The sequence below is a fragment of the Achroia grisella genome, unplaced genomic scaffold (assembly GCF_030625045.1).
Source record: "Achroia grisella isolate CSIRO2021 unplaced genomic scaffold, CSIRO_AGI_Agris_v1 utg1064, whole genome shotgun sequence".
Taxonomy (NCBI): domain Eukaryota; kingdom Metazoa; phylum Arthropoda; class Insecta; order Lepidoptera; family Pyralidae; genus Achroia; species Achroia grisella.
Genome location: NW_026712568.1, coordinates 1042122 through 1056286, shown reverse-complemented (window position 1 = coordinate 1056286; position 14165 = coordinate 1042122). Strand labels below are relative to the sequence as shown.

At 31.9% G+C, this 14165-nt stretch overlaps 1 protein-coding gene across 3 annotated transcripts in view; it reads right to left on the bottom strand.

The window, feature by feature from the left end:
* LOC131841695 (uncharacterized) overlaps nucleotides 1-13489 on the bottom strand; it is a 41048-nt gene extending 27559 nt beyond the window's left edge. For 2 of the 3 annotated variants that reach the window (XM_059190015.1, XM_059190018.1), the window contains exons 1-5: nucleotides 13391-13489; nucleotides 3771-4434; nucleotides 3485-3667; nucleotides 3149-3295; nucleotides 2338-2469 (exon numbers count right to left, since the gene is read on the bottom strand). In XM_059190015.1, coding sequence (XP_059045998.1) covers nucleotides 2338-2469; nucleotides 3149-3295; nucleotides 3485-3667; nucleotides 3771-4434; nucleotides 13391-13425 — 1161 coding nt within the window. In that variant the 5' untranslated portion in view covers nucleotides 13426-13489. The remainder of the gene's footprint in view (nucleotides 1-2337; nucleotides 2470-3148; nucleotides 3296-3484; nucleotides 3668-3770; nucleotides 4435-13390) is intronic. The other variant, XM_059190020.1, reaches the window with a different exon arrangement.
* Nucleotides 13490-14165: the final 676 nt, after the last annotated feature.

Below are 14165 nucleotides of genomic sequence, written 5' to 3'. Positions count from 1 at the left end.
TACGTAACTGGTAACAAGCTAATGGCCCACATGATGCCAAGTAGCAAACACATAACGTATTTTTTTTAACGCATCATAATGGTAGATATGATTCTCTTGCATACGCTAATGGTTTACGCTGGCGGGACACTACTGGAGGATGATAGGATATGTATGAGGTCAGGTAAGTTAGCCCAGTTGGTAAATTAATTTATCACGATGGTTTCCAGGGGGAATTGAGTGGAGGTCAACCTGAAAATGGCTGGCAATGAGCCATCAATGCACATAATAATTCCCTTCCCCCAGGACCATTATTATGTGATACACATGAGGATACGTGAACAGTGGCACTCGGCATTTATCATACATGTATAGTGGAAAATGTCATTACCATCACAGCCAGCCTTTATTAATGTAATGCCAACCAAGTTAGCCACCAGTGCAGCACTACAGATCTGAGATAATTTTGCCAGCGGGCGGGACAAAGAAACACAAGCGATATACAGTGTCGTTTCGCTTCGTTCAGCGTGAGCTACACTTGACGCATTTGACAAATTAAATTTCACCACATACCTATTAGCACTATCTTTTATTATATTTGACACTAGCTGTACCCGCGACTTTGTCCGCGTGGAATTTAATAAAAAAGTTAATTAGTTTTACTTTATTGTTCTAAAATAAAAGTAGTCTAAGTTACTCGTTATTACATCAGCTACCTACCAATATGGGTAAAAAAATCAAATAGACAGACTAAAATTGTAAAAAATGTTTATTTGGTGTATGTACCGTATTTATATTCATATGCATGTAGTAAAAACGGTTATTTCAATATTACAAACAGATACTCCAATTTTATTGATATGTTTAGATTACCCTTGAATGCTCAACTCTAACTTTGTGGAGTGCAAGCAATCCACATTTTTACTATCAATGTATGTATCAAAATGCGCGCATGGATGCATACGCGCGTTCTACGTTTTCTACGTTTATGGTCGGAAGAAGCCTTGTTTGTAAACATCATACTTCTGGCAACACCTAGAACTACAGGTATTTTTTGTCAATAAAAACTGATATCATATTAGGTGAGTGTTTTTTAATCCCAACTTATGGTCTAACTCTAAAGGTAGTACTTTGAATAATCTGGTATTAAAAATATATTTATTTATAATTACACAAAAATTAGTAGTCTAAATTTATGATTGTGACTTACTCTTCATTTTGATTTTCATTAATACCAATAATAACTCCATTGCCCCGTCTTATGAGGGAGGGAATTATAAGCAATGGGTAGTAGTGCCTAGCGACCCATTGTGAGCTTTGTAGTATCATGTTAGACCAACTAAAGGTACATGCTGTTCCACTTCTTTATAAAAATAATGTCCGCGGTTATTTCTATCTATCTTCAATTTTTTTTAACTATTTAAAGCAAATATTTTATTAATTTATGTCCTATTAGATCAATCATTATTTAAAACTAACGAAAACTTCAAATTGATGTTTTATAAATATAGTACTGTGAGAGTAGTCAGAGTACTACAAGGGTCGCACTATAAACGCTCTAGTTCGGAAGGTTCATTGTTCAGCAATATTGAAATAAATAACACCCTAATAAGTTGTGCCAGAATGTTGATGTATACAGATAAAATTAATCGGCGAAGGCATTAAATTATTACTTTTTACAACATGTGATGGTGTTAAAAACAATGACAGCCTCTACGGGAGGTAAATGTTGTAACTACATATGTTTACTTAATATCTTGACCTATATTTAACTGAACTGAGTTTCAACACTTGGTCAAAGATTTTCACTTTAAATTTAACATCGTTTTACATAAAACGATAATCCACATGTAGACAAACAAACAATAGTGAAATATTCCAAAAACCGTTCTACATTAGATATATAGAAAACTAGCTTATAAATCACATTTTCAAACTACTGCATTTAAAGATTTATTTATTTTGGTGTTTTTAATGGTTAAATCTGAAAATTTATATTTTATACCGATATAAGACGTTACTAAATTTATTAGTTTAAATAGAATAATGATAAGGAAACATGAATTGCACTTATGATTGCCACTCGAAGGCGTTAGAACTGTCAGATTTCTATTAGGAGGACATTGCACTTCTTCAATGTATAAGTGGAGAATTACTTGCGAAAGGAAACACTTGATTGTCAATTGAAGTACAAATTGTCTCTGCGGTTTATATGCAGAGTCAAATTGTGTATTGCAGTAATGCTTGGTATCTCTTTGCCAAGGAAGCTCAAATACTATTTTCATATTCGACCTACATTCTAAAATTACAGACTTGATAAATTCTATTAATGGTATGTAACAAAAATTTGATACTGACTTGTTGTGGTTTAATCTCGCCACTCATGCCGGTCTTATTCTTGTCAAAAAGCAAGTTGGTCGGAGGAGATGCCAGAAAACTTAGGTTGATCTCTCCGATGCCTGGTACGTTGAATTGTTGAGTGTGCACAGGCTGGAGAGAAATACGTTTATTTTATATAAATATATTTGTTTTTATACTATAAAGCAAATATATATATATATATATTACTTGAAATATACGACAAACTATTTAAATTTATAGAATTAACAATACACTCTTTATATATTATAACAATATATTATTAGTCTTTGAATTCTCTTTCAAAATTTCTCTCTGGGTTTTTTTTTTTTTATAATTCTATATACTAAATATGTAATTTTTTTAGTGACATACGTAACTCTACAAATAAGTGCCGACCTATTACACAGCGCCATCTTAACTCAAATTAAATAGTCTGTGCTGTAGGTACTAGCCTGATAGACATACTTTTATACACAGAAAACCAGACCATTATAAAGGCAAAATTATCCTGAATAAATGGAATATATGAATAACTAGTCGCCCCGGTCACGCGTCATTGTGGCTCACTGTATTTTTAATATTGAGGTCAATAAAACCTTCCGTATATTTAAAGTTGAATAACACACGGTAAACCAAATTTCACAACGGTTGGTAAGTAATCAGTAAGGAAACAAACATTGTGCCGCGAGATTTATAGACTTAGATGGATCATTAAAACATAATAATTATCATCAAAAACAATTCTATTACTTTAGCCTACATACAATGAATAAAATAAAAGATTAATATAATATTATAATTAAAAAACCTGTAAAAATTTTTGTTGCTGCAACTCTGGTTGCTGAGACACAGATTGTAGTTCAGTTTTCTGTTGTTGTTGTAGTTGTTGTTGTTGCTGCTGGTGTTGTTGTTGTTGTTGCTGCTGCTGTTGTTGCTGCTGGAACTGTTTCTGCAACTGAATATATACAACAATGTAAAAACGGTGTATTGAAATAAATCCAATATAGACACTATTTACTTTATTTATTCTTAATTAATATGTGTATAATATAATCAATAATTATTATCATCAATTAATTAACTTTTCACATATTTGCTAAGGGCACTATTATCATATCTATTAACAGTATAAATTATATCTCACTAAATCTTGCTGATCTTGTTGATTTTTAATATGCTGCTGTAAAGCCTGATGTTGTTGACGCTGTAAAGCTTGTTGTTGCAACTGTTGCAGCTGCTGCTGTTGCAATTGTTGCTGTTGCAACTGTTGAAACTGCTGTAGTTGCTGTTGTTGTTGCTGCTGCTGCTGTATTATTTGCTGTTGAATCTGAGTCGAAAGAAATAATTTTAAAATGATACATCATCACAAAAAAGTACAAGTAAGTATATTTATAGAATAATCAGTATACAAATAAAAAAAATCAAATTACCTGTAATTTATCATCCTCTTCTTTCTGATTCCTGTATCTATATTCTTCAGCTTGATTATGGTTTTCTGGTTCAGATTTAGGTTGCTTTAACTCTGGTGGCCTCCTGTAAGTGCTATTTTGTTTGTCCAAAGCAAGTAACGTATTTGCCGCTTCGTATTTATCTTCAAATGTAATACCCGCTTTTTCAGCGAGTGTTTCTAAGCACTGTAAAGGTCTCTTCACAGGCTTTGATGGAATTTTACTCTTATCAGATTGACCATTCCCTGGTGATTGTTTTGGCACAGTTCTAGTTATAGTAATAGTGTTTTTATTGTTATCATCCTTTTTATCATTTTTGGGTTCTAATGTGAAATAGTTTTTGGGAAAATTATCCTTATCCTTATCACCATTAAGATTGGCGTTCTCAATTAAAGTTATCGTAGTTGAGTTGGCTACTTTTATTGTTTTGTCTTTAAGATCATCCTTTGTTTGTACAGTTTGGGCTGAACCATGAGTAGGGGATAAAAGCTGCTGCGCAGGCACATGCTGAGTCACAGGTGTACTGACATTTTGATCTTGACCATGTAATTTATCTGTAGGCTTAGCAATTTGTGGCTGAAAACTAGGGCTCTGTGGCTCCTTATCTTGGTCTTTTTTCTTTTGAATATTATCTAGGATTTCAGACCTGTAATTATTAAGAACAAAAATTAAGAACTCATATAATTCTAAAGCTAAATTCAACTTATCATTATTTAAGTAACATCTTTACTTATTATATTACATTTCATATTGGCATTTAGATTATGCAACAATTTAAATACCACACACAACATTAACTGGTAAATACAAAAGTAATAACTCATTTTTAATATTATAATTATAAAATGGTTCTTTTAAAAACTCATAAATAATCTTACTTAATAATATCGAAATATGTATAATTGATTGATAAAAACAGAATAGGTCAATATTGACCCTATTTTGATAATCAGTTTTATACTTAATTATTTCAGTCAGGGGAAGGTTGGATGTTTTTTTTTTGTTAATTACCTGTGTATTTTGTTTATTTCTAATAAACAAAATACACAGGTAATTCTTATAGATGTTTAGAACTTAAAACTATGTGAAAGAAACCATAGAAAAACTGTATAGGAAAAAATATACCATGTACCTAATCAGGATTCTTCTGTTATAAAAGTGACAATTTAATATGTTATTATTAACATATGGGTACTGTAATTTTCATTTATTTCTTTTGTTTTTATTTAAATCGTATACAATGCTCTGGAGATGAGCTTAAATAACTTTTTATAAACTAATGTAGTTGTTTACATTTAACATATTATTGTTATAACTTTGTTTTTGGTTTAAATAATTTTTTAATTGTATTATTTAACAGTTTTAACCATATTCTAAATTGAAAGATCTACATTGTTTATTTACAATTACAAATTGAATTAAAATTCAGTGAAAAAAATAACATCTTACAATATCATACCTATATAATAATTATATCTTAAAACACAATTGAAAACATACCAATTAAAAATCTTAAAATGTGTTGGGAAGGGCATTGTCATTTATTAAATAATTTTGTTATGTTTGCAATTAAATAGTTATTTTTTGTCCTTTAATTCCATTTTTGTCCCAACATAGATCTCTGTCTCATCTCTCCATAATACACATTGATTTTCCCTAACTGTGTATCATTAAGAAGTAAGTAAAGATATAATTCTGTGGTATACCTACAGGTATTGAAATAAAAACATACATTTTTCATGTTTGGTTAGGAACCTTAAAATATTTTAAAGTAATCATTTTACAATATGTTTATACTTGTAACATACTGAAAATGGTTTTGTTCTTATTAATTAGTTTTGAACAAATATAAAACATATGATATGGTAGGGGATAGTTAGTAATATGGATTAGTATCCTGATTCAAACCATGTTGACCTTTATGCAATTTCCTGGAAACCATCATGGTAAATTCCTGGTGAAATTGCTATGATGGGCTAACTGACCTGACCCTATGCTTATCTTATCGTCCTCCGCTGACGCCCGCGGTAAATCGTTAGAGCACACGGGCGCAACATTTCATAATCATAAATAAGAGAAATTCATTATGATCTGATTGTATTAGTCATAGGCGTATAAGCAGGACCCACGCTATTTATTACAAATACATACACAACTATGCTCATTAGAAAATGTTGTGTAATACAGTAATTTTTAGTTTAATGTATTTTGTAACTGAAAATTCCCTCAAGTTTGATACTGTTATTAGTAATTATAATTAATATAAATCTTGTATGGTGCTAACAAACCTATAACCATGATCCACCAGGGCATCCATGATAAATGTTGTAATAGATTTCGTTAATTAAAGACAAGCACAACTACTCAAACAATAAATTATGGACAAAACAAACAAATTATTTAAAAATTCATTAAAATTGTATGAGAACAATTTTGATATTATAATTGCTAGAAATTATTTCACGAAGTTAGCTTGAAAATAAATTAAACAAATAGTAGTATTCATTAATGGTTAAAAAACTATTAACAAAAACAAAGAAACAAACGAAATTTTTACCAGTCGGTATTTAACTTTTTTTTCTTTAGTTTAATGGTTTGACACATTGGTGCATATACCAAAGACAATTTGGGAAATGGAATATTATACTATGTGCGCTGTAGCATGGTGTGGGTGACAGTTCCTAATTCTAAATTTGACATTTAAGTGAATACAGTTATTAATGATTTAATGATATATTACGAATGTGGTACAGCTGAAATTTGTAAATCGCGGCAACTTTTAACAGTGAAATGAAACATGCTACACCATGCTACAGCGCACATGAATAGTAAAAAAAATTGTGGAAACGGAATTTACAACAAAGAATTGATAGAATTATAAGAATAGGTCTTAGGCATTAGAACTGGGAGACGAAAATATGTAATTTTTGTTAATATTAATGATATGGAACAGAAGATATATTTATAGGTACATACACCTGTACTTAATTATGATACCTATTATAATAAATTATTATGTACATTTTCAGTTTTATATTTCTGTTCATCAAAAATAAAAATTTGCTTTGTAAACATCCAAATTATTTAAATATTTGAAATAATGAAGTAGAAATAGATTTAACTGTTGCTGAAGATAAATTACTCATCTCTTATACGTTAGACTGTATAGAGGTCGATAGTACTTGGCAGGTATGTTCTGTCATAGAAGAAGGACCTGGTGTACAGAATGAAGGCATATTAGTATGGCTGCTATGGCTGGCATCAAATTTTGTAGCAAACTGTGAAATATTACCTTTTTATTATAAGGGTTAAAGCGGATAACTTATCCGCTTTGCCCAAAACGTGTATTTCTAAGCATACCTACTTTTCTTAATATTTCAATACAGGGTCAATATAATATTAATATCACAAATAATACTAAATACATTGTTAATCTGCTAAACTAAATTATTCCTCTATTTTTCTTACGATTTTCGATCAGGTTTATTCTCATTTCATTTGTTTTTACTGTTATTATAACAGAACACTCAATACAATCTTTTTGTCACTAGAAGAAACGAATTGCACCAATTGTTTTGAATCAACTGTCATGGCGTAGTCAGACGGGTCACTTATCTATGTAGCCGCAACTTGTAACACCATATCTTAATGTTTTTCAGAAACATCACTTATTCGCTTTACCTGGGTTATTCGCTATGCCCGGGCTTCCCCTAGTTTAAAAAAAGTATTCGTAAGTTATTCTCTCAATTATCTCAATATTCTAATGATATATTTGAAATAAAATTTAGAAAAAAACAAATAATTACTGTTAGAAAAGTAGTGATCAAGAAGCAGATAAATGTCCGATAGATACTGCAAAAATGAGTGCTTATGTCAATTTTTTTACGATAAAATGTTTATCTTTTCTTTTAGTTTTATTGGAACGGAGTATGTAGGAATCCGGTAGAAAAGGAGAGCATAAGAAATCAGTGAATGATCATAAACAGGTTATATAACAACTTGAAATAAAATGATTTAATCAATGAAAGTTGTCACAGTCAGGAGTAAACATCATGTAGGTATGTATCAAAGATGTATTCCTATAAAAACGTTTTTTTTTCAATGCATCAGAAGATTTATATGTAGAATTATTATGCAATGTAGGTATAGATTTTCAATTACACTTTTATTTATTTAAATAAAAGTATGTTCACACACATATATACAAGTATTCATATTCGCACGTAATAATACCTAGACTAAAAATGTTAAGAAGCCGTGTTTGTACTTTAATATTTAGAAATAGGTAATATCATCTGAACACTGGTATAGGTACTTGCCTATACCGAAGTACCTAATATAGTAGTATTTCTGATTTCTATGTTAGGGAATCTAAGTATTGACCGATTTGAATGATAATGGTTTTGATAAAACAAGTTTCCCCTAACATTTTGTGTTTGTATGTTCACAAAGAGAAAAGCAGCCCATTGTTATTACCTATAAGCCGTGTAGGAACAAAATCGTTGTTAGTAGGTAATAAGGATTAGTGAGACCCTCTCGCGGTTCCCCCAGGAAATAGTCGCGGTTAATACCTAATCGCCGCCACGGTGAGCTAATTGAAATTGACTTCATTTTCCTCTTCGACTAATGCTCCACAAGCGCGGATCTAACGTTAGCATGAGTTGAAGCACTATTCTGTCAGGTTTTCCTAAAAAAACTACAAACAACTATGGGTACGACTGGATGGTGAATTCGTGACTATTTCTATAAGATAAGAGTACTTACCAACTTAATCCTTTTTTAATAAGTTTACTTGTAAACTTAATTCATTAAACCACTTACCTGCAGTAAACTACCTACATTGAAATAAGGAAATTTCAAGATTGAGAACAAATTTTCATAACTTTATAAGAGGCTGAGTAGGTATGTGCCTACTTATTATAATTTAAACTTGGTCATGGGTTAAGTAAAGATGATTTTCTTATGTTGGTACCTATTTTATAATAATAACCAGGGACAATTCACGTAGCCCCATCTAGTCACATGCTTAGTAGAGCTTGTGTGTATTAGATAAAGTTTATTCTTTATTTCCGGTTAAAAATTTTTGTTACTTTCCAGATTTTCTAATCACTCTTCTATATTATTTTTAGAGCTCTCGTTTTTGATATATCTACTATTACTACCTCTTTTCCTTCATAATTATTGTGTAGAAAGTGTACGGATTAACCGTGAACATTTTAGCTTAAGATTATTAAAGGCATTCGTAATACGTCAATTGAACTCGTTTATGTGTTTAGTTTTGTAAATGTTCTATACTATTAATTTAATAATAAGCTAACAACCTATGTATATACTCAGAGCGTATATGAAGTACTTGCGTTCTAGTTCTACTTACGTTCTTCTAGACATGAACAATTCATAAGTTATCAATAATGAATATGTAATGTGACAGTAATTATGAATAATGGCACACAAAGAAAAGTTATTGTACAGAACAGGATATTACAAACCCCTAAGAGCAATATAAAGTTTTTCTTTTCTTATAATTCTGGACCAAGGTGTTGACAATTAGTGCCATACCTACCTACGCTATTTTCTTACCTAAGAACAATATTTAACGAATAGTTCTTAGAGCCATTATAAAAAAATAAAACAAAGAATTAATTAAGTCGCAAATTAGACGCAAAGTTAATACATTAACTTGTCAGCAAGACGTCAAATTTAATATCTATACATATAAATAAAATTGGAGTGTCCGTTCTTAATAATGAAATAACCGTTTTTTACTACATGCATATGAATATAAATTCGTTAGGTACATGCACCACAATTAATTTTTTTTTAATATTTGTCTGTCTGTTTGCTCCGCCTAATCTCTGAAATGGCTGGGCCGATATTAACGGGACTTTTTTTTTTTAAATAAGGAGTAACTTGAGCTACTTTTATTTAGAAAAATAAAGTTAATGTCCACGTGGACTAAGTAGCGAGTACAGCTAGTTAAAAATAAATTTAAGATTGAACACTGCAATTTTTAATAAAGCAGCTTATAAGTTTTGTATTATGAAACATGTGCATTAATTATTTGTATTATAAAGCATCCTTTAAGCTAGGTCCCAATTTACTTAAATATATATTGGAGAAAATCAGGGCACATATTATTATGTTATACCTATGAAGTATTTATACATAGTCATCGAAAAAAGTTCAAGAACGAAAGTTGCACGTCCAACCGGTCTGAGAGCACTTGAAGAACTAATTTAACTTCAGGGTTGACAATATTAAAAGCGTCGCAGGAAAAATTAAAAAATATCGTATATAAATCCAACTTCACTTGTAAATCATAGTATTGTCACTGATTTTCGTAGGTCTATCTATCTATCTAGCATAAATGAAAGCAATGAATATCCCGTATCAGTATCCATATATGATTAACTTTAAAGCATTTGAGCCGTCGATCGTACCAAGTAACGAATATTTTATTAGATTCAATTTTGTTATTGTGTTAAGACACCGTCCTTTGCTACGAGAAAAAAAAATTAAACTCTTCTTAGAATTAACAAATGCTAAGAATTTTTAATAAGTGATTACATTGCCATTGCCTTATGGCAAATAAATAAAAAAAATGTTTTTAACACCAAGCTTGTCGCGCTAATTTAATCGGATGACTGTGTTCAAATCAATTGCACTTCGTTAGTCTCGTTACAATGTTAAAAAGTTTAGAATATTTTTTTATTCGATATATGTAGGTAGGTACCTAATAACTACAGAGTTGGCTTATTGCAACAAAAATATTATGTTGCCTTACATTAATAATAATAGTAATAGAATAGGGCATAACCGGCTAGTACAGGGTAGTAGGTATTACGTAAAACCGGTTAGTATAAAATATAACAGACGAGAAGTGTAGGAGAGAAAGAATAGGATGAGATTTTGAAATTCTAAAGATGAAATTGAGTGATAGCAATTAAATGCTTCACTGTTCATTAAAATTACGAGATGAAGGCAAACTATCGTCTAAGTCCATCAAAATTTATAATAAGTCTATGTGGTAGGTAGGTGTAACGAAATTCACAATGTCATTCATACATTCACATATCACTAGACGTTTGTGTGTGGAATTCTCACAGAACTTTTTTTTACAAAAAGACCTTACATACCTACTACATGCAACAATATGGAAATAGTACCCACTATTTCCATATTCTACCAAAGGTAATGACAGAAACATTACAATAACGCTATTGTAATGTTTCTGTCATTAACTTTGGTAGAAGGGTGTTAGATACATATTTCCAAATTAGAAACTAACATTTATAATATCGGTATTAACTACATAGGTATATACATATGTTTTCACACTATTGTAATATGAAGCCTTATGAAGATAAAATATATTATTTGGAAATTGTCAAAGACAATTATTAGATATTTTGTAAATAATCAACAGTTAGTTAATTTATTTATGTACTCAACTTATTTCAGCCTATTTATAAGAACGAACACAACGATGCTGCCTTAAACAAAGTAATAACTGTTCGGGAAGAAAACTTGTTTAAATGTTGGTTGTCTATGTTGTTGAAATACCAGGGTATAAGGACTTGACAGACATAAATTTTTACTGTAGGTACTTGTAACATTTAACGCATCACGTTGGAGTACCTAAACATTTCAATAGACAATCTTGCAGTTGTAGAACGTAGGTATAGGATTTTCCACCGAAATACGTGAGAAGTGTCACCCATCATCGAATCTGACTGCTACGAGAAGGAGATTATTAGTAATGTGAACTAATAATCCCATTGCTAGAAATGTGCCATGCCAGGTTGAGTTCCACGCGGTTCTATCTGGAAACTGACATGGTAAATTGACATTTGCCAAGGTGGGCTATGGAACTCATGCTGATTTTATCATCCTCCACTGGTACCCCGCCAACGTATACTGTTAACGCATGCGGGAGCATCATCCCATTATTATTCAAAAAACCATAACCGGCAGCAGTACACACAAGATACGTACGTTAATAATTGTCCCACGTCTCGAGTCATTGTATCTCTTGTGCTCATTTCTCGGTAAGGTCTAAGTTGCTGACGTGTACACAGAACACTTTACCTTCTATAATAAATATAATTAGAAAGTACCAGCCTTTACATCGTTAAGTAGATATAGTTTTAGTAGATATAAACGTAGTGGCTGCAAGTAATTGTATATGTAGTGTAAGTAATTCGTTTATGTAGTCTTTCTATTTGTTTAGTAATTATATTAATTTAACAAATAAATAGAAAGACTACATACACGAATAACAAATAAAGTCAGTAAAGTAAAGAGTAAAAAGTGAGATCAATGGGGTAGGGTGGCGGCTAACGGGTAGCGAAGGGAAGTGTTCATTCAGCGCCTTAGTATCGTGAAAGAGGCCTGTTTAGCTGTGGTGTGTTACAAATTAAATTAATAATATAAATACTCTTCTATTTTTACAAAAAATAAACACTGAAAATAATAACGAAAAAAATATGTTCGAGCTCAATATTCAATTTTTCGCGCGCTTCTAACGACTACAGACTGTGTGGATCTGTCATCCGCAGCGTATTATTATGCGCAGAGTATAGTAAGTGACACCTAATAGGTGTATTGTTTTATGGATGACGTACATAATATAATGTATAGGTATATTGTTATTTTAAGTTTGTTAGAAATCATATGAAACTTAGACAGAATAGGAATAGTTACTTAATTCAATAAATTGTTGCATTATCCAAATACGTAACTATTACTTCATTACTTAAATCTATAGATAGCACTAAAGTCATTGCTAATGTCATTATGAATTATCATAATTATATACTACACTACACATCTGAGTGTCTAGTTGTGTATAAGTAGATCTAAACCAGCATATTAGTAATTATTAACCATAGGTAGTATTAGCAATATAAAATTCCTAACTTTAGTAAATATATCAAAACAAGCATATTAGTACAAAGGAACAAAGTTAGTTCGTTTTAATCATAATAAATCCATGCTCACTTTCTTTGGATATACTTACCGTCTATTTAAAACTATATATACAAAAGTTATACACCTATTCTAAAGATACCTAAATACAAACAGCTCGTCTGACATTATTTCACAAGGGGAAGCAAAAAAATAATGAAAACGTGCGACAGAGATGGCATTATGCGGTCGCGTGTGGCGTGTAAAGGAGACGTCTGAAGCCCACTAGGGGAGTCAGAGCGCGAACCGGTTCTGCATGTGTGCAGACAGACGGCGCCCTCCCTCCCCTCGGCTGTCGACCCTCGGGTGCGAGGGCCCCACATTGTCGGCTTTTCCCCGAAGCGTTGCAATAATAATACTAACAAAGCCCTAAGCTGCTGGGCTACACCAATATGACTCAATGGAATAAATAAAATACCATAGTTATATGCTGTTGGTTAATATATAGTATCAAATAGCACTTCATTCCTCAAAGTTGAGTCCTTTCTCTTTCACTAATAGTCATTTCAAGTATATTGGCACTAAAACTGTGATCTACTGGATACATAACACCTCATCCACCATGCTTAGCCACACGCGACACACATCTAACCACATCAGATCGCGGTGGTAAAGTAAAAAAGAACATAAAATACCTTTTGGTGTAAAAACCATAAGAACAACGTTCCATCGTTTCAAAATAAAAGGTTAACTGAAACGTAAGCGCCGTCCCATGCGGCAATGATTAAAAGAAAAAACAAACAAAAAGGTAAGGATCGAGACATTCGCACGGGAGAAAGTAAACACAACACTTATTATCGACGAAAACGACATACAAACACACTTTATCGACAGTCCGATGCCCGTCTCATTGTAACAATAACCTTCTTTGCGAGTGGCAAAACACGACTGTGTGAAGAGCGCGCGTTGCCAGCGCGCCGCACCCATACCCCGCATCGCAAACGTTCTCCATCGCGTGTCGCCAATGGTACGCCCGCTGCCAACCGGGGCCTCTCATTGGTCGATTCATTTTACGACCGTTCCACAAACAAAACCGGTTGCCAAGAACGGCACGAAAGGGCGCGAGGAACAAAATTAGCGTTTCTGCGATTATTATTATTGCTACTATATCTTTCTCTTACTAACTTTAAGTGTGAACTGAAAAGGAAGATCTAAAATATTGCTCTCTGTCAGAGTCGGACGTCGTACGGCACCTTTCCTTTCTGTCGACCGTTTTGGACCTATATAATAGAAAGACAAGAATTATCTATATGTATAGGTAGGTAAAATTAAGTAGGTACCTAGACTATTTGATGGGTGCTGCAATCGTCTCCTATCTTATAAATATAAGTATGTACGTATATATTTATTCACATTTATTTATCTTTCATAATTATTTATTTATACTTACTTAAAATTTTAGTACTTACA